The 27,471-nt window shown below is 42.0% G+C and overlaps 1 protein-coding gene across 6 annotated transcripts in view; it reads left to right on the top strand.

Annotated features, from left to right (window-relative positions):
* Positions 1-486: 486 nt before the first annotated feature.
* Positions 487-27,471, top strand: part of lig3 (ligase III, DNA, ATP-dependent) — an 81,341-nt gene continuing 54,356 nt past the window's right edge. For 2 of the 6 annotated variants that reach the window (XM_068010186.1, XM_068010183.1), the window contains exons 1-7: positions 487-572; positions 10,744-10,934; positions 11,814-12,391; positions 13,084-13,185; positions 15,293-15,487; positions 16,280-16,431; positions 20,047-20,213. In XM_068010186.1, coding sequence (XP_067866287.1) covers positions 11,833-12,391; positions 13,084-13,185; positions 15,293-15,487; positions 16,280-16,431; positions 20,047-20,213 — 1,175 coding nt within the window. In that variant the 5' untranslated portion in view covers positions 487-572; positions 10,744-10,934; positions 11,814-11,832. Of the gene's footprint in view, positions 573-628; positions 796-10,743; positions 10,935-11,813; positions 12,392-13,083; positions 13,186-15,292; positions 15,488-16,279; positions 16,432-20,046; positions 20,214-27,471 lie in introns of those variants that run through there. The other 4 variants (XM_068010187.1, XM_068010184.1, XM_068010188.1 and 1 more) reach the window with 4 other exon arrangements.

Here is a 27,471-nt window from a genome sequence, read left to right as displayed (position 1 = left end):
TGGTGAAAACATTTAGGTTGGAGCAGACCTGTGAAATTTAGGAATAAAAGCAGAAAATGCTGGAAATACTCAGCATATCTGGCAGCAAGCATCTGTTGAGAGAGAAACAGAGTTAACATTTCAGTCTGTAACCTTGCAACAGAACTGGGAAATGTTAGAAATGTAATAGGTTTTGAACAAATGAAGGGGAGGGAAGGTCTGTGATTATGGTGGAAGACAGGAGAGGTTAAATGACAAAAGAGTTGGTGGTGCAGGGCCAGAGGGAGTGGTAAGGGGAAAAGTAACGAAAATAAAGATGTGGCTTTTATTCTGTATGAAATTTAGGACCTGGCATGCTTTATTTAAACAGTAAGCTGTTTCTTTTGCAAAATCCAGCCCACACTGAGGGAGTTGATGGATGAAACCTCTTAGGCCCAAGATTTTTTTTCTTGTGGGCAAACTATTTTAGAGGCGCCTTTAATTGGGCGCCACGTCACGGCGACCGAAGTGGAGACAAAGCGGGAGCGCCGGCAGTTAAAGGGGAGGTTCCTGCCGGCAGAGAGTGCAAGGCCGCGGCTGGGGCTTCCGAGCAGGTTGGTCAGACGGTGGGGAAATGGAGGATCAGGGGTCACGGGGGGCAAGCCGCTGGGCGATGAACGGGTTCCGGGCCGGGATAGATGGCTGCCTGGTTCTTTATGGCAGAGTGACGGTTAATTTTGAAGCGGTTTGTGGATCTGGGCCTTGAGGCTTTGGCCTCGATTTGGTGGCGGTGGCGGAGGATCAGGATCAGGATCCGGCCTGTCTTCGCCGCCGAAGGTCAGAGAAGCAGGGTGGCGGCATTTAAAGGTGCTGCTGCTGCAGTGGTTAAAGGGGATGTGCATGTTTGGCGACCCACATTTAATAAGGTTTGGAGAAATGTTCTAATCTCCACACACAGCTTTAGTTAAGCACTGATTGTGTTTCTTGAGCAAACTGGATTTACCCGGTGATTTTTCCCCCCCCAATCGACTTGATGTTTTTCTACTCTGGCCACGACATCAGTTGAAATCCGAATACTGCAGCGTGGTTATATTTGCTGCCTGTGAACTGATGGGTGTTGTTGTTGATGAGTTCCTTTCGCCTTGTTTTCTACATGAAATTATATGGTATCTGAATATTGGGATAAAACACTCCATACCGATGATGTCTGCATTTTAATAAGTAAAAAACTTGTACTTGATATGTGCCTTTCATGATGTCATGAGGTTGCAAAATACTTTACAGCTTTTGGGATTGTAGTTGCAATGTAGGGAAAGTGGCAGCCAGTTTGCATATGGCAAGGTCCCACAAACAGCAATATGTTAATGACCAGATAATCTGCTTTAGCTGCTATTGAAAGATGCATATTAGCCAGGGCACTAATGAGAACTCCCCTGCTTTTTCAATGGGATTTTTTACGTCTTCCTGAAGGCAGATTTGGTTTAACGTCTTCCCTGAAAGATTGCACCTGTGTCACTGCAATGGAGTACTCTCTCAGTACACACTGAAGTGCAATAACACCAACTCTGCTGTCTCATAAATCAAGGGACAAACTTAAAAATCAGGAGTAAATTAAAACAAGAAATGCTGGAAATACTCAGCAGGTCTGGCAGCATCTGTGGAGAGAGAAGCAGAGTTAACGTTTTGGGTCAGTGACCCTTCTTCAGAACTGGCAAATATTAGAAATGTCAAAGGTTATAAGCAAGTAAAGTGGGGGGTGGGGCAAGAGATAACAAAGGAGTAGGTGTAGATTGGACAAGGCCACAGAATAGCTGACCAGAAGGTCATGGAGCGAAGGCAAACAATAAGTTAATGGCGTGTTGAAAGACAAAGCATTAGTACAGTTAGGGTGTTAACGGACTGAAGATTGAACAGCAGCAAGTACAAACGTGAAAAAAAAAACTGTGGGTAAGCAAACTGAACAAACTAAGATGAAATGAAATAAACATACAAAAAAAATGTAAAAAAGAAAAAAAAATAACTAAAAATAAAAGTGAAAGGGGGGCCCATCATGCTCTGAATTTAGTGAACTCAATGTTCAGTCCGGCAGGCCATAGTGTGCCTAATCGGTAAATGAGATGCTGTTCCTCGAGCTTGCGTTGATGTTCACTGGAACACTGCAGCAAGCCCAGGATAGAGATATGAGCATGAGAGCAGGGGGAGTGTTGAAATGGCAAGCAACCGGAAGCTCGGGGTCCTGCTTGCAGACTGAGCGGAGGTGTTCTGCAAAGCGGTTGCCCAGTCTGCATTTGGTCTCCCCAATGTAGAGGAGGCCACATAGTGAGCAGCGAATACAGTATACTACATTGAAAGAAGTACAAGTAAATCACTGCTTCACGTGAAAGGAGTGTTTGGGGCCTGGGATAGTGAGGAGGTAAATGGGCAGGTATTACACCTCCTGCGATTGCAGGGGAAGGTGCCATGGGAAGGGGACGAGGTGGTGGGGGTAATGGAGGAGTGGACCAGGGTGTTGTGGAGTGAACGATCCCTTCTGAATGCTGACAGGAGGGGAAGATGCGTTTGGTAGTGGCATCACGCTGGAGGTGGCGGAAATGGCGGAGGATGATCCTTTGGACATGGAGGCTGATGGGGTGGAAAGTGAGGACAAGGGGAACCCTGTCACAGTTCTGGGAGGGAGGGGAAGGGGTGAGGGTAGAGGTGCGGGAAATGGCCCGGATACGGTTGAGGGCCCTCTCAACAACCGTGGGGGGCAATCCTCGGTTGAGGAAAAAGGAAGTGTTCCAGTGAACATCAACGCAAGCTCGAGGAACAGCATCTCATTTACCAATTAGGCACACTATGGCCTGCCGGACTGAACATTGAGTTCAATAATTTCAGAGCATGACGGGCCCCCCATTTTACTTTTATTTTTAGTTATTTATTCTTTCTTACATTTTTTTGGCTATTTTTATTTCATTTCATCTTAGTTTGTTCAGTTTGCTTACCCACTGTTTTTTTTCATGTTTGTACTTGCTGCTGTTCAATCTTCAGTCCGTTAACACCTTTTCTGGACTAATGCTTTGTCTTTCAACACACCATTAACATATTGTTTGCCTTTACCCCATGACCTTCTGGTCAGTTATTCTGTGGCCTTGGCCTATCAACACCTTCTCCTTTGTTATCTCTTGCCCCACCCCCGCTTTACTTGCTTATAACCTTTGACATTTCTAATATTTGCCAGTTCCGAAAAAGGGTCACTGACCCGAAACGTTAACTCTGCTTCTCTCTCCACAGATGCTGCCCGACCTGCTGAGTATTTCCAGCAGTTCTTGTTTTTATTTTAGATTTCTAGCATCTGCAGTATTTTGCTTTTATTTTAAATCGGGAGATTTGTTATGTAAATTGTTGCTTTCCCCCCACCCCGAATAAACCAATGTAACTGGTTTGTAAACCTTATTAGTGGTTTATTGAATTTTTAACAGGTCAGAGCTGTTTACAAAAATTATACTACCACATCTGAAATGCTTTATTGAAAAATTCTATCCGTTATCAGCATGTTGCTATGCATCTCAGTTTATGTTACAATCAACATTCTCGGTAAGCTGTGTGTGACTGCGGCTGGAAGGTACCATGCAGACTGCTCAGAAATTGTTCCCCTTAAGCTGCTGCGTGGAAAAATTTAAAGGTACTGCCTATTCACATCAACAGGCCATGCACGATGAGAAAAGATTTAGATGGGACTTTAGTTACGTTGTCATTGATGGGATGATAGCTGAATAAGGGTGATATTTTATAACCGTCCTTTTTGTTTTATAATTTAGTTCTTTTTTAGTTGTGTCCAAATGATTTTTTTAAAGTCACTTTTGTTAGGGAAGACCCCATTGTCTCCTTACTTGTTTGGAAAAAGCAACAAAAAAGATCTTGTGCAACCTGCAGTGATCATGTTTGTTGCAGCTTGAATGTTGCATATGGTGCTTTGCTCCTTTTAAGAATAATAAAGGGTTGGGGGTGGGGGGAAGGAATTGAAACCAAGCCTGGCAGGAGCTGGGCACGCTTTTTTTGTGGCAGCCATAGCTGTTTAGTTGGTGCAGATGTCAGTTGAGGTGTTATGGTACCAGGATGCCAGCATGTGAACTTGATGTTTGATAAGCAAGGGTGGTGGTGAAATGGCTGCAATGTGTGATTGTGGAGTGCAATTGGCTCTTTGCTTGGCCGGCCAGCCAGCCACAATTTCTCCCTTCCTAGGCTTAATTTTTAATGTTTTAATTGCCCTGTGAGGGAACTGGGGGTGGGGGATGGTGTGATGTGGTGAGGAGACACTCTTGGTTACCTACTACCATTTGTTACTGGTGGTTGGGGGTGAAGAGAGAGAGGAGGATGCCAGGTCAGATGCATCATGTAGAAAAAAAATCCTGAGATTTCTAATGCAAGATCAAGAGTAAGGCTTAATTTTACTTAAAAATCTTCTCTCATAATAAATTTGCTAAAGTTGACGTCTGCAAGTGGCAGCCTAGATTTTATTTATTTATACAGCACTGAAGCAGGCCCTTCGACCCACCGAGTCTGTGCCGACCATCAACCACCCATTTATACTAATCCTACATTAATCCCATATTCCTACCACATCCCCACCTTCCCTCAATTCCCCTACCACCTACCTATACTAGGGGCAATTTATAATGGCCAATTTACCTATCAACCTAGCACCACAGCCTCGCAGCTCCAGGGACCCGGGTTTGATTCTGGGTACTACCTGTGCGGAGTTTTCAAGTTCTCCCTATGACCACATGGGTTTTCACCAAGTGCTCCAGTTTCCTCCCACAGCCAAAGACTTGCAGGTGATAAATAAGTTGGGCGGCACAGTGGCGCAGTGGTTAGCACCGCAGCCTCACAGCTCCAGCGACCCGGGTTCAATTCTGGGTACTGCCTGTGTGGAGTTTGCAAGTTCTCCCTGTGTCTGCGTGGGTTTCCTCCGGGTGCTCCGGTTTCCTCCCACATGCCAAAGACTTGCAGGTTGATGGGTTAATTGGCCATTATAAACTGCCCCTAGTATAGGTAGGTGGTAGGGAAATATAGGGACAGGTGGGGATGTGGTAGGAATATGGAATTAGTGTAGGGTTAGTGTAAGTGGGTGGTTGATGGTCGGCACAGACTCGGTGGGCCGAAGGGCCTGTTTCAGTGCTGTATCTCTAAACTAAACTAAAACTAAAAAATTGGCTGTTGTAAATTGCCCCTAGTGTAGGTAGGTGGTAGGGAATATGGGATTACTGTAGGGTTAGTATAAATGGGTGGTTGTTGGTCAGCACAGACTCGGTGGGCCGAAAGGCCTGTTTCAGTGCTGTATAAATAAAATAAAATAAACCTGCAAGTCTTTGGCTATGGGAGGAAACCGGAGCACCCGGCGAAAATCCACGCAGTCACAGGGAGAACTTGCGAACTCCGCACAGGCAGTACCCAGAATTGAACCCGGGTCGCTGGAGCTGTGAGGCTGCGGTGCTAACTACTGTGCTGAAGTCTCTAGAGTGAGGCTTGAACGCAGAATTTTCTGACTTGGCAACACAGTAACAGGAGTAGAATGTTCAGTCCTTTCAGCCTGCTCTGCCATTCAATTAGATCAAAGCTGATCTGTACCTCAACTCCATTTTTCTGCCTTAGCTCCATTTTCCTTGATGCCTTTACCTAACGCAAATCCATTGATCTCAATGTTGAACACTCCAATTGTACCAGCATCCACAGCCTTTTGGGGAGGGAATTCCTGATTTCTTTTACCCTTTATGGTGTATACTTAAAAAAAAAAGTGCTTCCTGATTTTCCTCCTGAATGGCCAAACTCTAATTTTAAAGATACGTTCCCTCATTCAGAGCAATAATTTCTGTCTGTACCCTATTTGAATCCTTTTAAAATTTTAAACATCTTGATACAAGTCAAGTTTATGCAACCTGGCTTTTATCATTTTGATGAATCTGCATTGCACCTCTTCGAAGGCTTATATATCATTCCTGAGGCATGGCACCCAAATCTGAGCACTGCTCCAGATGGGGTCTGACCAAGGCTCTATACAACTGAAGCATAACTTCTGCCGCATTGTATTCCAGCTGCCTTGAGATATAGGCCAAATTCATTTGCCTTTTTGATTGCTTTTTGTACCTATTCACCCATTAAATGATTTTTATGCATGGACTGCCAAATCTCTCTGCTCCTCTACTGGTCCTAATTTTACACCGTTTTTAGAAAAAAAATCTCTGATTTATCTTGGGTCCAAAGTAGCTGACCTCCGACTTGCCCATAATAAATTCCATGTGCAGTTTGGCCCACTCATTCACTTAATCTGTCTATGTCCCTTTGCAATTTCTTGCACTACTTACTGTCCCTGCTAATTTAACGTCACCTGCAGACTTGGATATAGAATTCTCTATTTCTTCCAAATAATTAAAAGTCAAAAGTTCTGACTTCTGGGGAAGATTGTCACACCCTGCTTAAAGAAGCTCTGCTGGTTTGTGAAATGGCACACCTGTTTCTAAGCTAGCTTTTCTGTAAAAATTGAAAATGTTAAAGCAAAGTTGACATGAAAAAGGACAGGGAAAGACCAACTGCTCAGAGACTGAGCTGCTTGCATGTGATTGCTGTGACCATTAAGGGATGTCACTGCAGATGAAAATTGACAATCAACTGTTCCAGGCCAGACCAAGCAAACAACTTGCAGAACAACCAAGAAGCTGCTGTTCATGTTCTGCTCATGATCCATTCACATTACCTCCACTCGAGTGGTAGAAAATATGTAACAAAGGAACCATGTACCTGTCTGTTGATGAAGAATTTGGGTTGTCTTTGAAGTATCCCGTCTGGTATGAAGGAACTGCTTTGATCTGTGGTATTGAGCTTGCTGAGAATGGTGCAATTGCTGCAGCTTTTCCTAATCTGGAGTACCTCTGCTTAAGTTGTGTTTTGTTTCCACATCACCGCAGATACTCCATGGAGTGAAGAAGGACCCATTTTGTGCTCATGAAAGTTTGTTAAAAGTTTGAGAGACTAAAGATATTGAATGCTCTTTTTTATTTTAAAGCATTGTGTTGTATATGTTTAGTATTGTATTGCTGATAACCTGTTGTATTCCATTTGCTTCTGTGTAATTCTAAAACTTGTAAATAAATTTGAGTTTTAGCCTGAATGCAATGGTTCTGACAGCATGAAATATTATAGTACTGTAAAAAAGCATTGCTTATCCCTCATATGGATAAATGTAATGTTCAAAATTACATTTATATATTTAATAGGTCAGAGGCATGCTGCTGGTGGCAAAACTTTTGACTTTACTGATTATTTAGCTGGAGAAAATTGTGCTTGATCTCATTCTTAATGTCAGACATGCAGTTGGAGTGTGTGATAACAGCATTGATTGGTTTATGGCCTTGGGGGGGATAAAGATGGGCGCTGTCAGCATATGTTTAGAAGCTGACCTCTTGCTTTCATATGACAACAAGAGGAAGCCTGTAAATGGTGGAGACCTGGGTGTCTTAGTCAGCTATGACAACAGGAGGAGAAATAATTTTAGAGATGTAATGTTTGTGTGACATATGAAAGGAACAGTGAAAGAGGACTTTCCCAATGGAGTGTTCAGTTTATGTTGTATGCAATGCAGAGTGTAAGAGCCAAATAAATCATAGTTATGGTCATATGAATTAGGAGCAGGAGTAGGCCACTCGACCCTTCGAGCATGCTCCGACATTCAATAAGTTCATGGCTGAACTGATGACTCCACATTTCCACCTACTCCCGGTAACCTTCCACCCCCTTGCTTATCAAGAATCTTATCTACCAGTCTCAGTACTGTGGTGAGGTGGAAGTTGCATTTGAGGGTCTTGACTTGGAAATGTTGGGGGTGACGTTGCAGGACAATGATTTTGAGGACTTTGGAGATAGGGTGGAGCTAATTAGTGATGAATTTGAAGGTGAGGCCATTGCCTGAGAATAGAGAAAGGTTGAAGTCAGTCATTTATTGTCATAGAACGAGGCTATTCAGCCCAAATGAACTAATTAATTAGGAGCAGGAGTGCTGCACCAGTCAATAAGATCTGATCTGATTGTAACCTCAACTCCACATTCCCACCTACCCCCGGTAACCTTTCACCCTCTTCCTTATCATGAATCAATCTACCTGTGCCTTTAAAATATTCAAAGAATCTGCTTCCACTGACTTTTGAGGAAGAGAGTTCCAAAGACTCATGACCCTCAGAGAAAAAAATTCTCCTCAACTCTGTCTTAAATAGGCTAACCCTTATTTTTCAACAGTGACCCCTAGTTTTAGATTCTCCCACAAGAGGAAACATCCTTTCCACATCCACCGTGTCAAGACCCCTCAGGATCTTATATGCTTCAATCAAGCCACCTCTTTGTCTTCTAAACTCCAGCAGATACAAGCCTAGCCTGTCCAATATTTCCTCATAAGACAACCTGTCCATTTCAGGTATTAGGCTCGTAAACCTTCTCTGAACTGCTTCCAAAGCATTTACATCCTTCCTTAAATAAGGAGACCAGTACTGTACACAGTACTCCAGATGTGGCCTCACCAATGCGCTGTGTAGCTGAAGCATAACCTAGCTACTTTTGTATTCAATTCCCCTCGCAGTAAACTATAGCATTCTATTAGCTTTCCTAATTACTTGCTGAATTTGCGTACTAACCTTTTGCAATTCATGCACTAGGATCCCTCTGCATCTCAGAGCTCTGTAATCTCTCACCATTTAGTTATTATTCTTCCTGCCAAATTGGACAATTTCACATTTGCCCACATTATACTCCAGATTGCCAGATCTTTTCCCACTCACTTAACCTATCTATATCCTTTTGTAGCCTCCTTATGTCCTTTTCACAACTTACTTTCCTACTTATTGTGTCATGTCCATGCTGGAGAGTCTAGAACTATGGAGATTTATGGATGATTATTAGCCATTTGTGTGTGCCAGCTGTTTGCAAGAGCAATGTAAAATCTCCATAGGATGCTCGAGTGTGTAAACAGGCCAATCAGTATAACCCTTTCTCCATCATGTGTTTATCCAGCTTCCCATTAAATGCATCTCTGTTGTTGGCCTCGACTAGGTAGCAAGTTCCACATTCTAACCATACTGGGTAAAGATGTTTCTCCTGAATTCTTTATTGGATTTATTTATGACCCTTGGTTTTAGATTCCTCCACGAGACTGATTAGACTGAAGGTCCTGTTTCTGTCTTTTAACTTCGATATATTTGCATGATTTCGAGGAACAGACAATGGCCTTCATGGGCATCAGAAGGTTGATAGTACAGGGAGGTATTGGGGAGTAGACATGGGGTTGGCAGAAGTATCTCTGTGGATGGTGTTTTTTTTTAAGCTTGAGGTTTGTCAGTTTGTTTTTGGTAAAGATGGGGGGGATGTTTAAAAATGACAGTTGGTGACGATGGAATGGAATTTGAAGTTGTTCCTGCAGTTCAGGATAATCTTGCAGTGGGTTGGGGATTTAGCTGTGGAAAGGCAGTGATTGTACCAGTTGAGATGGCCAAATTAAACCAGATAGATGAGTAAGAGAACAGGCCAAGCTAGGATCTTAGCAACAAATATAGTTTTTTTAAGTTTGAAAAGTAAAAAAATATATGGAATAATGTTCAAAATAGATGATGGGAGAGAAAATGGAAAGATTGGAATTATTTAAATTTGAATATCCTGTTCATTGCAGGGTTGATTACTGTAATAAAGCTACCCTGGCAAATATTAGGACTGTAAGTATTTAGGGTTTGTTTCACCATGGTTTGTGCAGTTAAAAACTTAGAAAATAGTCACATAGGAACACAGACGTAGTAAGAGAGGAACTATCACCAGGCAAGAATCATGACTAGTTTCACTCAGCTTCCAGAGGGAGGCTTTTGACATTTTAGCCCTCTAAATATGAAGACTAACACAGGGGAGGCGGTGGCATAGTAGTAATGTCACTAGACTAGTAACCCAGAGACCCAGGTGATTGCTCTGGGGACATGGGTTTGAATCCCAATATGGCAGATGGTGAAATTTGAATTCACTTAGACCATGAAACCACTGTCGATTTGTTCTAAAAACCCATCTGGTTCACTGATGTCTTTAGGGAATGAAATTTTCTGTCCTTAGCTGGTCTGGCCTACATGTGACTCCAGACCCACAGCAAAGTGGTTGACTCTTAAAATAGCCTAGCCAGTTTAAGGGCAATTAGGGATGGGCAATAAATGCTGGTCTAGCCCGCAACGCCCGCATCCCACAAACAAATTTTAAAAAAAAAGTTACTTTGTGAAGTAACCCCATTTACATTACTTTGATTTTCCTAATGCTTTTGGTTCAGTGCCTCCATGAAGAAGCTGTCAACCAAGGGAGTATATGGTAGGTGAGAGATACAGTGAATCAATACTGATTTCTCAAGTTATCCAGCATCTCCTGTCCTGCTTGATATCTTCAGTGGTGGTGTTTGGTATTGGAAGGGCGCACCTCGACTCTGAGCATTTCTGAAAATATTGCAGTGCTCATTTTCGCAAATAATTGTTAGTGAACTCTCCTGGTGACTATTGTGTGCCGTATTCAGCATCTTGAACAATGGTATACTAATTCTGGGGAGTTCCTCAAGTGCCGTATTATAATTTTGAATGGATAAAAAGGGGATCTGAAATGTATTGATTAGAAAGTACAAGTTGCATCTGCTGACTTGATACCACTATCAGTCATTCTGATCGATGCCAACTTCAGCCTGAACATAATCTTCTGGGACTGTGCTGAGAAGGGTACTTTTAATCTTTCTCCCCTTTTTTTCAGTGGCAGTAAAATTCCCAGTGCAGGTTAAACTCCAGCATATAAATTGTTCAAGAGCAACGGGTGGACTTCCTCTGGCCCATGTGCAAAATCCAACACTAAAATGCGAGATACCTTAATGGCAAAAAGGGAAAATGGTTGTTGGAAGGTAGACGGACTCTAGGTTGGGATAAGCTGTCAGACTATTTTTGAGGGTAAGTTAACATGACTGCAAATCTCTTCGCCAATTCCTTCACATGAGGACCTGAATTAAACTGCTGGCGGATAAGCCTGTTATGTAGCATTGGATTTGGGTGTCTGTAATTTTTAAGATTGCTGCCATGTTTCAAGCTTCTCTGTGCAGATTGTTCCACTCCATTGGAGGCCTATAGTGAGTATCCATGATGTGACTCACTGAATAGGGAAGATGTTAGAAGGGTGTTCCCCCACCTTCTGTGGTCAGAAGCAACAAAAAAGGAAGAGTGTTCCTTAGTCAGGATGGTCTACTAAGACAATTTATTGTAATATTATTGCCCCTCCACTCCAGGCTGTATAAGCTGTGTTTTCTTTTTGATGCTAAAATGTATTATTTTTGATTTAGTCCACTAACCAGGACAAGGTTGCATGGCTTTTTTTCCACAAGAAGTGGCGTGAAATTAAATTAAATAAGATTAGAACTGTTACTCTGTATGTTCACTTGTGTCTTTAAAATAAAGTAACTTAATAACTTGTACCTGGTATCGTACTGAAGTGCTAACAGCCCACCTATTGAAAGATCAGAGTGCATATGAGGGTTCATGCAAAAGACATGATATCCAGCTCAGGGTGCTAATATTCTGTTCTATCCTGTAATACTGGATTGGCTATTTGCAGCATTGACTGTAATTCCAGGAATTTTACTTGTGTGAAATATGTTAATTTGCCACATTGTAAAGGGGCAGGCACAGCTTTCTGGCTGTGGGCAATATTGTGCATAATTGAGGTAATGATTTAGTTATAAATCAGCCTGTCCTCTACCAAACTTTGAGCAATGCCTTGTGAGCTGTCTTCTCTTATTTAAGGTATATTTCCCCCCCTTTTTTTTTTAATTGCAGCTAACTGCGAGAACTCTCCATGTACAGGCTGCTTTCCCACTTAACAAACATTTTGCTTAAATTAAAGAAGATTTGTCCAATACAGAGTCAACTAGAAAAGTCCGTGTTTGAAAGCCAGAGCAGCTGTGCTTTGCTCCTTCAGCTTTCCCTTCCATATTCTCACCAAGTCTGGCTTGTCCATCTCTTCTCAGTGCGTTTGGCAGTAAAACAAGGCCAGAGACTGTGTGTTTATAACCCAATTGTTGGGACTTTCTGTTGGGTCCCTAGCTGCCTGTTTTGCACGTCAAAAGCGGGGATGCCCGTGCAGAGATACTGTGTGGACTATGCCAAACGTGGCACAGCTGGCTGCAAGAAGTGCAGGGAGAAACTCACTAAAGGACAGGTACGGATTGGGAGGATTGTGCCGAATCCCTTCTCCGAGGCAGCCGAGATGAAGGAATGGTACCACATCAAATGTATGTTTGACAAGCTGGAACGAGCCCGACTAAGTACCAAGAAAATCGATGATTTAACAGACCTGGAAGGTTATGAAGAGCTTCAGGATGCGGAGAGGGATCTGATCAATCAGCACATTAAAGGTCAGAATGCTAAGAGTTAGAGGATGGATTGTATTTTACATAAATTCATACAGTCTGCTTCGCTTTGTGATTTTTAAACTGAGTTTCCATATACTCCTTGCTCATGTGATAAGCTGGATAGATCTGAAGTCAAACATTTTGAGCCTAAGTCTGTATTGAGCAGATGCTGGGACATTGCAATTGGCCATAGTGCCCTTGGGCTGAAGGGTTAGGAAATAGCCAATATTCCTGATCATCAGTATCTAATAATCCTACCAGAAAACATGGATGTCTGGTGGGAACTGGATCAGACCAAGTTGTGATGCCTCCTGTGATCAAATAGCCCAAGATCATTTGCTCTCTGTGCTCGCACATGGAGAATGGTCACTTGGGTAAGTTTTCAGTCAATTCCCATAGAATTGCTGTACTAGTAGAGACAGCTCCAGAAGAAGGAAGAAAATGTGAGTAAGCTATCTGTCTGTTGCCTTGCTCAGGGGTGCCTGTGTAAATGTTGGTAGCTAAATTCAGGAAGTGCACCAGTTCTATGCAATGCTCTGGTTGTACAGATTCCTGAATCATCAAGGGATCATTTTACATGATGCCCCAGCTTCCCTAGTTTAAAAAGAAATGACCAGTCAAAGGGAAAAGTTAGTGAATTGGTGGTAAATGTGTTTATGGGAAAAGGTCTAATGCATTTTAATTTTTTTTTCCAGAACTTGCAATCAAGAATGGCTTATTATCTTCAAAAATCAAACCCTCCCAGAGTAAGCCGACTGCGGTCACTCCATCGCCTCGTAAATTCTCCGGATTCTCTGGTAAGGGGACACACTGCTTTACCGGTCATCTGTCTGTGATAGTAACTGAAATAAATGGTGTGAGAATATTTTCCTAATATATTGTGGATGTCCGGTTTAAATGTTTGTTTCATATTGAGAGGAGAAAGGGGAAGGAATGCCAGATGCTGCAGTACTATTGAGAGGTTTTTATTTGCAGCACCCAGAAGACTTCTATTGGTAGTGAAAGAGATGATGCATCTTGCAGTTTAGCTTGTACCTTATTGACATTTCAGTTTGTTTTTTGGCTGTTGCTCACAAGTGAGGAATGGCAGACTGTACAAAAGTAGCAGAAATGGCAGCTGAATTCTACTTTATTCTCACCTGACATTGGTGCATGTACTTATTAGCAGGAATCACTAGATACTGATTGAGTGGCAACACATTTTTCAGACCACCCACTCTACAGCACAGCGTGCCAGAGCCAATTTTAGCCATAAGAACATAACAACATAAGAAATAAGAACAGGAGTAGGCCATTCAGCTCTTCGAACCTTCTCCATCGTTCAATAAGATCAAGGCTGATCATCTTCCGCAACTTGACCTCCCTGCACTATCCCCCATATCTCTGTACTATCCCCATAAATGTCTTGAATACAGTGGGCGGCACAGTGGCGCAGTGGTTAGCACCGCAGCCTCACAGCTCCAGGGACCCGGGTTCAATTCTGGGCACTGCCTGTGTGGAGTTTGCAAGTTCTCCCTGTGTCTGCGTGGGTTTCCTCCGGGTGCTCCGGTTTCCTCCCACATGCCAAAGACTTGCAGGTTGATAGGTTAATTGGCCATTATAAATTGCCCCTAGTATAGGTAGGTGGCAGGGAAATATATAGGTGGGGATGTGGTAGGAATATGGGATTAGTGTAGGGTTAGTATAAATGGGTGGTTGATGGTCGGCACAGACTCGGTGGGCCGAAGGGCCTGTTTCAGTGCTGTATCTCTAAACTAAACTCAACAACCTGAGCAGCCACAGCTCTCCGGTAGAGAATTCCAAAATTTCACAAACCCTTTGAGAGAAGAAATTTTTCTTTTCTTCTTCTCAGCCCTAAATGGCTGACCCCTTATTCTGAAACCATGATCCCTCTGTCCTCTCATCTAAATCATTAATGTAGATTGCAAAAGCTGAGGCCCAAACACTGATCATTGTGATACCTTGCTTGTTACAGCTTGCCAAGCCAAAAATGACCCTGTTTATTCCTAGTCTGTTTTCAGTCCATAAAGCAATATTCAGTCCATGTTAATATATTCCCAATCCCTTGAGCCCTAATTTGTGCAATAACCTCTTGTGAAGCACCTTATCAAATGCTTTTTAAAAATCCAAATACATTATATCCACTGGTTTCTCCCTTATCTACCCTACTAGCTACAATCTCAAAAATCTCCAACAGATTTGTCAAACATTATTTCTCTCTCATAATGTGATTAAGCAGAGTCACACAGATTTATGATTTTGAATTATGGTTATATAAGTGCCCTGTTACCACATCCCTAATAGTAGCTTTCAGAATTTTCCTTACTACTGATGTCAGGCTAACTGTCCTGTAGTTCCCCGTGTTCTCTCTTTTTTTTTTATGAACAGCGGGGTCATGTTTGCTACCTTCCAATCCATGGGAAATCTAGGGAATTATGGAAGATCAAAACCAATGCATCCGCGATCTCGGCAGCCACCACTTTTAAAACTTAGGATACAGGCCATTGGGTCCATGGGATTTGTTGACTTTTAGTCCCATTAATTTCTTTAGTACTATTTCTTAACAAATACTAATTTCTTTTAAGTTCCTTATTCTTGTTAGACCCTTGGTTCCCCAGTATGTGCTGTAAATTTTCTAAGATGCTGTATAAAACCATATTTTTTTCTTATTTGATTAGATTTAAGGGGAAAATGGTGATTGAACTGAGTGTTAAGTGCACTTTTTCAACAAAAATAGATTTACCGCATGTCAGTCAGCATCTGGAAGGGAAGGATAGGTGAACATTTTGGGTGGGAGCCGGTCTGATGAAAAGTATCACACAAAATGTGAACTTTTTCTTGCAGATGCAAACGCTGACATTTCTTTGTGTCATTTTTACTTTTTAAAAAAAAAAACCCACACAGCTAAAACGGAGACCCCTGATGAAGAGCCCTCAACCTCCAGCAGCACACTGTCAGCTGGGGTATGTGACCCGAGCCACAAGGATTGCTCCTTGCGGGAATTCCGTAAACTGTGTGCTATGATTGCAGACAAGCCGAGCTATAATACAAAAACACAGATTATCCATGAGTTTCTGAGGAAGGGCACAAGTGGAGATGGTGAGTCCCATCTTTTTACTTTCTTGCATAGGTTTTGTGAATCCATAGCTCGAAAGGGAACCATTTAAATCTCCAGATGTGAATTTTTTTTTATTTTTAAAGTAATGTTCCCAGTAAATCTCCCAAAGCCTGCAGTCGACCAGTTGCTAATCCGTTTGCACCTGCCTGTTTTGTATTGTATTGTGTTGATATTGGTGGTAATTGTACTGCTTCTATGTTTTGGAATGCCTCAATGCCAAAAATGAGGTAGGTTTACTTGGGAATGCTGGATACCAAATCTAATGTACCCAACCTCCTTGCTGAGCTCAGTTAAGAACAGGGCCTATAGTTTCACTGACCAGGGCAGGAAAGCTGGATCAGTTTTCTCCCATATTGAAGGTGGGGGCTTCTCCTCCAGTACCTTGCTCATTTGACTTTTCTTTGTCTAAGCCTAGAGAGTAAGTGTCACCTATCATTGGAGAAGCTTAAGTTGGCTTTAAGTGCTGATTGCCCTCCCAATACATCCGTCACAGAAGCAGGAGGAACATTTTTATTTTCTTTAGCTTTATTTTATTCCTTGTCCCAAAACCTAATATGCCATCTCCACTGAGACTCAATCGCCATTTAGTTTGTATGATTGACCAGAATTTACCCAATAGACGATTCAATTAAATGGAATTGAACTTGAAGAATGGTGTGAGAGTATTTCCTGGTGGTTAGTGTTTGCACCTTCCAGTAATGTGATTGAACTATGTTGTTGCAATTCAGTGTAAACTATGTAATAGTGCCTGTTGTATTGACTTTTTTTTCCAGGAAAATTCCACGGGGATGTATATCTGACTATAAAGCTACTCTTACCTGGTGTGGTAAAAACCGTTTACAACTTGAGTGACAAGCAGATCGTCAAACTGTTCAGCAGGATATTTAACTGCAGCCAGGATGACATGGTGCAAGACTTGGAGAAGGTTTGTTAGTGTTTGGCTGGAACTCGTCGGCCTGGTTTTTAAAAACAAACTGCAGCAAAAATACAGTATTATGACACAAAAATTGGTGGTGTCGTAAATAGTGAGGAGAAAAGCCTTAGATTATAGGCCGATATAGCTGGGCTGGTAAGATGGGTGGAGCAGTGGCAGATGGAATTTAATCCTGAGAAGTGTGAGGTGATACACTTTGGGAGGACTAACGAGGCAAGGGACTATACAGTGGATGGTAGGACCCTAGGAAGGTCAGAGGGCTCTTGGTGTACTTGTCCATAGATCACTGAAGGCAGCAGCACAGGTAGATAAGGTGGTTCGGAAGGCATATGGGATACTTGCTTTTATTAGCTGAGGCATAGAATATAAGAGCAGGGAGGTTATGTTGGAGCTGTATAAAACGCTAGTTAGGCCACAGTTGGAGTACTGTGTACAGTTCTGGTTGCCACACTATAGGAAGGATGTGATTGCACTGGAGAGGTGCAGAGGAGATTCACCAGGATGTTGCCTGGGCTGGAGCATTTCAGCTATGAAGAGAGACTGAAAAGGCTAGGGTTGTTTTCCTTCGAGCAGAGAAGGCTGAGGGGGGACCTGATTGAGGTATACTAAATTATGAGGGGCATAGATAGGAAGAAACTTTTTCCCTTAGCGGAGGTGTTGATAACCAGGGGGCATAGATTTAAGGTAAGGGGCAGGAGGTTTAGAGGGGATTTGAGGAAAAGTGATTTCTCCCAGAGGGAGGTTGGAATCTGGAATGCACTATCTGAAGAGGTGGTAGAGGCAGGAACCCTCACAACATTTAAGAGGTATTTGGATGAGCACTTGAAACGCCATGGCTTACAAAGCTGTGGGCCAAGTGTGGGAAAATGGGATTCGATTGGATGGGTGCTTGATGGTCGGCGCAAACACATTGGGCTGAAGGGCCTGTTTCTGTGCTGTATAACTCTATGGCAGTAGGTCAGTTTACATGCGTAAAGAGAAAATATAGGATATGATGGTTTAGATGTGAACCTTTTCATCAAAACCGAACACCTGAAAAATAAATGGGCATTTCAATAACAGTCGAAGAAAATGAGCAGAAATGCAGAGAGGAGATGAGCGGTTAACTGACTGCAACTGCTAAATAAAAGTCTTTTGCATGAAATAAAAGATGAGTACTGAGTTCAAGTGGCAGTATAAAAAAAAAACATAAAATTTGCAGAAAGGGGATCAAAAGACACAGGAAAGGTTCATGCAAACAAAAACATGAAGCCATTGTGGAGGGGTGGGGGGCATGCGGGTGTTGGTGGAGAAAGAACCAAGCTGTAAATACAGCCGATCTGAAACTAAAGTAGGAAATGGAAACAAAATGCTGTGGACCCACCAGTCATGAGCCAAGATAGATAGCCTTATGTGCTGCACCATCTGTATTCACTCTGGCCTTTTTACCTGGAATGTCAGCTGTAGCACTTCTTCACAGCAATTCTTTCTTTAAACATACAAGTTTTGATTTATTTTTAAAACCTTGGTGCTATTGTAATTGCAATATAGCATGGCCAAGGTTAAAATCCAAGTTCATAGTGTCAGTCTTAATGATGTTTGAGAGAAATTATGCTTAAGATTTTTTTAAATGCAGATTGTTCTATATGATATTCCCCCTCCCACCCCCATACTTTGTCTCTCTGTTCACCTTTCTTTTCCAAAGGCTCTGGGATATGATTCTATAGGCACCAGTGGACCTATTGCCTGATGGCTTATTCACAAGCCTTGATGATTTTATGTGGGGGACATCACAGTTTGATTCTGTCCTCAGCTGAAGTCCATATGTGCTTCATGAGGAGTTGTTGGATGGTGGTCGAGAGCAAGAGAATTGACTGATCTTCACCTTCATTCACCGTAAGAATGCTGCAACCATTTGTAGCTTCTCTGACTGAAATACAGCAGAGGTTGAGAATTGATCTTGAACCTTCAGATCTGCAGTTCTTGTGCATTCCTTTCACCACCATTGAAAACCTTTGATTATATGAGGGAAATTAAACAAATAAAAATAGATCTTTGAAAAAGAAAGTATCAGTTATGACCTAGAAATTCTCGAAAGCTTAATTTTTAATTGAGCTTTTGTCTTCTCTTATTGGCTTTGTAGGCAGAGTTGGCGCAACATCGAGGGCCGAAGGGCCTGTACTGCGCTGTAATGTTCTAATTAAAAAAGTTTTACTCTAGTGATAGTAAAATTTTTTTCAACTGTGGCCTGCTTTGTATTGTGTACTTGTACATTGATAGCTGGGCTGAGAATGCACAAATTTATTTCATTTAGTGTGTCGATTGCCAGGCACACAGCCAACAGAGAAAATAATTTCATTCTGCGAATCTGTTCAATTGAAAGGACTAACTTGAAAAGTTTGAGTGCATGAGAAGGCATTCTAAATTGTTCCCAGCATCCCTTTTAAACTTGCCCAATAAAATGCTGTTTTAAAAAATAAATACCAGCTTGCACCATTTGTGCTGGAACTTTATAGCAGTACACAAATGCACTACTTTCAGAGTGTGTTTATAACAATAGAGGCCATTAAATAAGTCTTGACTTGTGGAAGGGAGTTAAGTGCAAACCCCAACATGAAGATGAGCACTAGTCTTTGTTGTACACCTTTATTGTAAATTAACATGTTTTATTCTTGAGTTTTTTTGTTGGGCTTTGAAGAAACATTTGTATCTATGCTTAATAAGGACATATTTGAAAATACTTTGGTCCAGTGCTGAAAGTGAATATTAAGCATGTTTATGGTAAGGGAGTGCTCCCTGCCTGAGTGTTCTGTATGACTGGGAATGAATACTTTGAGTACTATAATGTTTTATACTTAAATTTATGGATGTTTAATTTTCAAGCTTTCTTTATACATGTGTTTATTTAGAGTTTTTCACACTTCAAATAAAAAACAGTTTCTGAATTAAAGATAACCAGAAAAAGGAGCTCCAGCATATTCAGAAGCTTGTTTTACTGCATTCTCCCTCCAGGTGGTGCACAATTCACAATTTAGACTGTAGATCGAAGTCTGAGCATTGCTAGGGAATGCTGCTAGAGTGGCCAACACCTGTTTCCCCCTGACGCAACCCCATTCCACTTATGGGGTCATTTTATTTTGGCTGTTCAATTGATCATGCTTATAATATTTGGTACTCTCTCTCTTTTAAATGCTAGCCTTCTGAATCAAAAAGTATGGATTCATGTCCCACTCTAGGGACTTGAACACAAAACCTAGGCTGGCACTTCAGTGCAGTATGAGGGAGTGCTGCAGGTTGGAGGTGCCATCCTTTGGATGAGATGTTAAAGCAAAGCCAGTCTGCCCCACTCATGGATGTATAAGATCATAAGGCGCTATTTCAAAGAAGACCAAGGGAGTTCTCCCTGGTATCTTAGCCAACATTTATCCCTTAATCAACATCACAGGTTGTCTGGTTATCACATTGCTGTTTATGGGAACTTGCTGTGCATAAGTTGGCTGCCCTATTTTCTACATTACAACAGTGACTAGACTTCAACAGTACTTCATTGGCTTTAAAAGTCTTTGAGACACCTTGGGGTCATAAAAGCTGCTATATAAATGTAAGTCTGTCTTGCTTTCACTCTAGGGAGATGTCTCTGAGACTGTGCGCATCTTTTTTGAACAAAGTCAAAGTTTTCCTCCAGCCCATAAAAGCGTAATGACAATTCAAGAAGTCGAGGCAGCTCTCACCCAACTGTCCAAATTGACCAGGGAAGATGACCAACAGAAGGAGCTTCAGAATATTGCTTCAAAGTAAGTCTTGAGCTTTAGAAATATTTAGTACCCTAGTGAAGTCCTGAGTGGATGATTCACCTCTGCCTCCTCCTGAGGTCTCCTGCATCACAGTTGCCAGTCTCAGCCAATTCATTTCACTCCACGTGATGTCAAGAAATGGGTGAGCATACTAGATACAACAAAGACTATGGGCCCCAAAAACATCCCAGCTGTAGTACTGAAAACTTATACTCCAGGACTAGTAATGCCCTTAGCCAAGCTGTTCCAGTACAGCTATGACACTGGCATTGACCAAACAGTGTGGAAAATGGCCCAGGTACATCCTGTCCACAAAAAGCAGGGCTATCCTACCAATTACTGCCCCATCAGTCTACTCTCGATTGTCAGCAAAGTGACGAAAAGCGTCGTTGACATTGCTGTCAAGTGGCACTTAATCACCAATAACCTGCTTACCAAATACTCAGTTTGGGTTCCTGCAGGACCACTTGATTCCAGACCTCATTACAGCCTTGGTACAAAAGAGCTGAATTTCAGAGGTGAGGGGTGAGTAACTGCCCTTGACATTAGGGTAGCATTTGACGCAATGTGGCATCAAGGAGCCCTAGCAAAATTAAGTCATTGGGAATTGTTGGCACAAACCTAGCACAAAGGAAGATGGTTGTGGTGGTTGGAGGCCAATCAACTCGGCTCCCAGGACATTGCTGCAGCAATTCCTCAGGCTAGTGTTCTAGGCCAAACCATCTTCAGGCAGTTCATTGGTAACCTTCCCTCCATCATAAGGTCAGAAGTAGGGATGATTGCTGGGAATTGCAGAGTGTTCAGTTGTATTTGCAATTCCTCTGCTAATGAAGCAGCCCGTGTCTGCATGCAGCAGGACCTGGACAATATTCAGGCTTGGGCAAGTAACATTTCATGCCACACAAGTGCCAGGCAAAGACCATCTCCAACAAGAGAGAGTATAACCACCTTTTTCTGACATTGGATAGCGTTATTGTTGCTGAATCCCCCACCAACAACATCCCGAAGGTTACCATTGATCAGAAACTTAACAGATGCTGGGCATTCTGAAGCGCGTAGCTCACCTCCTGATTTTCAAAGTCTTTCCTCCATCTTCAAGGCACAAGTGAGGAGTGTGATGGAATACTCTTCATTTGTCTGGATGAGTGCAGCTCCCACAACACTCCAAGCTCAACACCTTCAGGACAAAGCAGTGGCTTGATTGCCACCCCATCCACCACCTTAAACATTCACTCCCTCCACCATCAGCACACTGTGGGAAAGTGTGTACCATACAAGATGCGCTGCAGCAATTCACCAAGGCACCTTCCAAACCTCTACCATCTAAAAGAATGCTGGCAGCAGGCGCATGGGACCACCACCACCTGCAAGTTCCCCTCCAAGTCGCACATCATCCTGACTTTGAGCTATATCGTCGTTCCATACTGTCACCAGGCCAAAATCCCAGAACTGCCTTCTCTACCTACGTCACCAGGACTGCTGTAGTTCCAGAAGGCTGATCACCTTCTCGAGAGCAATGAATGCTGGTCTTGCCAGTGACTGCCACATCCCATGAATCAAAAACAAAATCTTGAAAATAAGGATAGTAATGTACTCATCACAATTTTTCATAAGTCTTTTTACCTCCTCTGTATTGGCAGTCATGACTTTTTGCCTCAGTAAAAGCTCCAAAAGTTGCTAAATTGTGCATTCGGTGTTGGTCGTGCTATAAAGCAAACCAATTTCAGGTAGGTGTCAGCTGGGGCATTGAATCATTTGCTGGGTTTGATACTGGATCTGCTTTGTTCTGCTGACCATGGGGATTGTTTTCACAAAATTTTAAAGGTAGTGGTGATGACTGTGAAGGAGTTTCTAAGTGCTGAGCAATTAATGTGGCTTTCATGGACTGATTGTGATCCAAAAGTGGTTCATGCAGAGGATGATGTTGAGTCAACTTTGAACATTTTGTAATGTCCCCATATACAAAAGCTACATACTGGTGGTCACAAGAAATCCATCTGAATTGCGGTTGTCAAAATCTGTTTGCTCAGGCTGACACCAGCACTTCAAGAGAAAGTTTTGCATGTTATGTGAGGAGATTGATCATTTTTTTGCATGTAACCCCAGACAATCTGTTACGCAGCGAGCTGTGGGAATGAGGGTAGAGAGATGGATGATCCTTTCTTTCCCTTTCATGCATAACTGGAGGGAAAGTGGTTTACATTTTTTTTGGTCTTTTCTACCCTTATCCTAGATAGGACATGGGTGTATATATGCATAAGTCACTGAAGGTGGCAGGATAGGTTTAGAGTGTGGTCAATAAAATCTGCAGTATCCTCTGCTTTATTAATAGGGACACAGAGCACAACAGCAAGGAGGTTATGTTAAACTTGTTATAAGACACTATTTCGACCTCCGCTAGTGTTACACCCAGTTCTGGGCGCTGCACTTTAGGAAAGATGTGAAAGCATTGAGAGTGTGCAGAAAAGATTCACGGGAATGGTTCCAGGGATGAGGAATTTAAGTTATGAAGACAAATTGGAGAATTTGGGACTGTCTTCCATGGAATAGAGAAGGCTGAGAGGTGATTTCATAGAAGTATTCAAAATCATGAGGGGTCTGGACAGAGTAGATCGGGAGAAATTGTTCCCACTCATAAAAAGAACGAGAGGGCACAGATTTATGGTAATTGGCAAAATAAGCAAAAGCGACATGAGGAAAAACTTTTTCATGCAGCATTTTTTATTGTTTCATGGGATGTGGGCGACACTGGAAAGGCCTGCATTTGTTGCCCATCCCTAATTGCCCTTGACAACTGAGTGGCTTGCTAGGCTAGTTCAGAGGGCAGTTAAGCATCAGCCACATTACTATGGGTCTGGAGTCACAGGCCAGACCAGGTAAGGACAGCAGATTTTCTTCTCTAAAGGACGTTAGTGAACCAGATGGGTTTTTATGACATTTGATGATATTTTCATGGTACCATTACTGAAACTAGTTTCCAGTTCCAGGTTTGTATTAATTAATTGAATTTAAATTCCACCATCTGCCATGGTGGGATTTGAACCCATGTCCCCAGGGCAGTAGCCTGTGCCTCTGGTTTACCAGTTCAGTGGCATTACCACTATGTCACCATCTCTGCAGATTAAGGTCCAGAATGTACTGCCTGAGAATGTGGTGCAGGTAGGTTCAATCAAGGCATTCAAAAGGGAATTGGATTGTTATCTGAAAAGGAAGAATGTGCGGGTTACTGGGAGCGGCACTAGGTGAATTGCTCATTCAGAGAGCTGGTGCAGACATGATGGACCAATTGGCCGCCTCCTGTGCTGGAACAATTCTGTGATTTCTGTGCTATTTCAGCTTCTGTGTTTAGGTTACTTTCGTAGATGTGTTCTTGGCATTTCATGGCCTGGACATGACCTTCGTTGGCCTTAATAACATTTGATATAAACTGTCCGGATTAAACAGAGTGAACTTTCTTCAAGATTTTGTTCAGCTGTCGAGTATATCCTGTACCTGTACAGAATCTTTATCTGAGCTTCAGAAATAGCAGACTGTCACAATATTGGACCTTATTTCGGATTAATGATCAAGTAAATTTATTGGACAAATAGTAATATATATAGATGTGTTAATCTGGCTCCTCAAATAATAAATATTCAGTTATGCTAAACTATTTCGTAGTTAATCTTTTATGAACAGCATTATTTTATTTTTGCAGCTGAATGCCTGACCTATTTCTCTGAAGGGTCCATACTGACTCATTGATGTGAACTGTGTAGCCTAATTAAATACCACCCAAACTGTCAGTGAGGCTCTTTGGATTTGAGTTTCTTGCCATTGTTCTTTTCCCTTGCATGAGCCTTCTCCTTCTGTTTAAGATCTGTCCTACCTACTCGAAGAATCCATAATCGCATAATCTTCAAGTTGCCTCTTTTTTTTGTGCATGAGGGTATGTGGGTTGCATATTTCTTTTGTATTCCATTTAGCTTCTTTAACAGATTCCACTGTTTGGTCCATACATTTATCAACTAATTTTTCCCTCCCTTCGTAGTCATTTTTTTCCTCATGCTATCAGTTTACCTTTATGATCCTCCCTTCTCTTCCAGCTTAAAATGAATTCAGTCATGTTACAGTCACTATTCCCAAGATGCGCTCTGACTGCCAAACTGCTAACTATTTCTAATTAATTACTCATCACCCCAAGTGTATCACCTATTCCCTGATTGGCATTACAGTGTGCTGTTCGAATGTATTCAACAAATCTATTCCCTTTTCTCTACTTCAGTTATAGCCTGTGTGTCCTAATTCTATACCTGTGCGATAATTGGCTGTATCAAATAATCGCTGATTAATGTAGTCAAGAGGATAGATATTGTTCTCTGCACCTGTGGTCCAAAGGCTGTGTTAAAGATATCTCCTCGTGGCTGGAAAAGATGGAGCATGAGGGGAGAGGATCCATTTGTCATGGTCCACATGGGAACTAGTGGCATAAGTAGAACTGGAATGAGGTTCTGCTGAGGGAGTTTGAGGAGCTAAGGTCCAAATTAATAAGCAGGAGCTCAAAGGTAATAATCTCTGGAATACTATCTGAGCCATGTACAAATTGGCATAGGCTCAAACAGCTCAGAGTTGAATTGTGGTTTAAAAAGAGGTGTGGGATACGGAGGCTTCGATTCACTGAGCAATGGCATTAGTTCTTGGGAAAGAGGGTGCTGTTTTGTTGGACTGGCTCAACTTGAACTGGGCTGGGACCAGTGTCCTGGTGAATCAAATAACCAAGGCTGTAGATAGGGCTTTAAACTAAAAAGTGGGTGGATAGAAGGGTGATACAGGTTAGGGGAACTTGGAAAAATCTAAAGGGTAAAGTCAAGGCCATAGAGCAATGTAGCAATGAGCAGAGTGTGACCGGAAGGAACAAAATGTTTAATGGTTATAGATCAGTGATCAGGCCAAATTGGGTTAAAATGGTAAAAGGTTAAAATTAAAGGCACTTAATCTAACTGTATGAAGCTGTTGTAACAAGATTGACTAAACACATTTATTGTTATTTGTGTCATTAATTTGTCTAAGAGCAATTACAGAGATGTAGTTGCACAAATAGCAATAAATGTGTTTGCAACCAAATCTCTGTAATGGCTATTTGATCATAGTGACTGAAGTTGGGAACTAAATATTCCTGGCTGCTTGGTGTTTTGAAAGGCAGGCAAAATGGAAAAGAGGGGGAGTGGTGGGGGTGGGGGGTGGTGGTGTAGCCCTGATGAAAGATGGCATAAGGATAGTAGTGAGGAAGGATCTTGGCTTGAAAGATCAGGAAGTGGAATCGTTCTGGGTGGAGATGAGAAATAACACAAGTTAGAAAACACTGGTGGGTGCAGTTTATAGGCCCCCAAAAGATGCTGAACTGTTGAATAGAATATTAATCAAAAAATAACTGGAGCTTGTAACAAAAGTAATGCAATAATTTTCATATAGATTGGACAATTCAAATGTGCCGAGTAGCTTGGAGGACAAGTTCATGGAACGCATCTGAGACCGTTTCCTAGAGCAACATGTCGTGGAACCAGGCAGAGAAGAAAGAGGCTATTTTAGACCTTGTCTTGTGTAATGAGATGTAGTAAGGGATCCTTTGGGAAAGAGTGATCATAGTAGAACTTTGCACTGAGTTAGAGTGATGTACTTAAATTCAAAACTAGGATTAAACTTAAAGCCAGTTACGTAGATATGAGGGATGAGTTGGGTAAGGTAGATTGAAAAATCAGATTTAAAAGGTATGATGGTAGATAAGCAATGGGGAACATGACCAGAAACATTTTATAATTACTTGTATCGATTCCATTGAGAAATAAAATCGCCACGGGAAAAGTGATCCATCAGTGGCTAACTAAAGAGGTTAAAGACAGTATAAAAGAAGAGGCTTGTAATGTTACCAAGGACAGTAGTAAGTCTGAGGACTGGGAGAGTTTTAAAAACCCAGCTAAGGATGACCAAGTAATTTAATAGAGGGAGAAGATAGAATATGGAACTAAACTAGCAAGAAATATAAAAACTGATTTTAAAAGCTTTAAGTATGTAAAAATGAAGGGAGTATTGAAAGTAAACATGGGTCCCTTAGTGACTGAGACAGGAAAAATTGTAATGGGGATTAAGGAAATGGCAGGGATGTTAAACATTTTCACAAAAGAAGGCACAAAAATACCAAAAATAGGGGGAACTAAAGGTCTAATGAGAGTGAGGAACTTAAAGAAATTAGTGGGACTAGAAACGGACAATTTCTCTGGACCTGAGAACTGTAGGATGTAGGCTAAAAGAAGTGGCTGGCGAGATAGTAGATACATTGGTTGTGATCTTCCAAACTTCCCTGGATTCTGGAATAGTCCCAGTGGATTGGAGGCAACTGTAACTTTGATATGCAAGAAAGGAGGGAGAGAGAAAATAGAGAACTACAGGTGAGTTAGCCTGACATCAGTCATCAGAGAAGTGCTGGAATCCATTATAAAGGAAGTGGTTAAGCAGGTATTTAAATAATCATGCGATTAGACAGAGTTGACATGGCTTATGAAAAGGAAATTGGTTTTGACTTTTTTTTTTGCATAAGTTAAGATGGAGCAAGAGTAGGCCATTCAGTCCCTTGAACCTGCTCCATCATTCAATAAAATCATGGCTGATCTGATTGTGGCCTCAGCTTCATTTTCCTGCCTGCCCTTGACTCCCTTGTAGATCAAAAATCTGTCCAATTCTGCCTTGAATATTTTCAATGAACCAGCTTCCACTACACAGAATTCCAAAGATTAATGAGCCTCTGAATGAAGAAATTCTTCCTGCTTTCCATCATAAATGGGTCTCCCTTATTTTGAAACTATGCCCCCATTCTAGATCTCCCCACGAGGGGGAAACGCCTCTCAACTACCTGATCAAGCCCCTTCAGAATCTTATACATTTCAATAAGATCACCTCTCGTTCTTCTAAATCCAGAGATTAGAGAGTCACTTACGACGTAGAAGGGGATCATTCAGCCTATCGAGTCCTTGCCAGCTGTCCACGGAACTATTCAGTCAGTCTTAATCCCCACAGCCCTGCAAGTCTATTTTCCTTTAAGTGGCCATCCAATTTCCTTTTGAAGTCATTTATTGTCTCCACTTCAACCACCCATGTGGGCAGTGGGTTCCATGTCATTACCATGCAGTGTGTATAAAAAAAAAAGTTCTTCCTCATTTCCCCTGCATCTCTTGCCCAAAACTTACAATCGATGTCCCCTAGTCCTTGTACCATTAGTTAATGG

This window comes from Heterodontus francisci, chromosome 30 (assembly GCF_036365525.1).
Source record: "Heterodontus francisci isolate sHetFra1 chromosome 30, sHetFra1.hap1, whole genome shotgun sequence".
NCBI classification, from domain to species: domain Eukaryota; kingdom Metazoa; phylum Chordata; class Chondrichthyes; order Heterodontiformes; family Heterodontidae; genus Heterodontus; species Heterodontus francisci.
The sequence above is the reverse complement of the archived record's forward strand: the minus strand, read 5'-3'. Positions and strand labels throughout refer to the sequence as shown.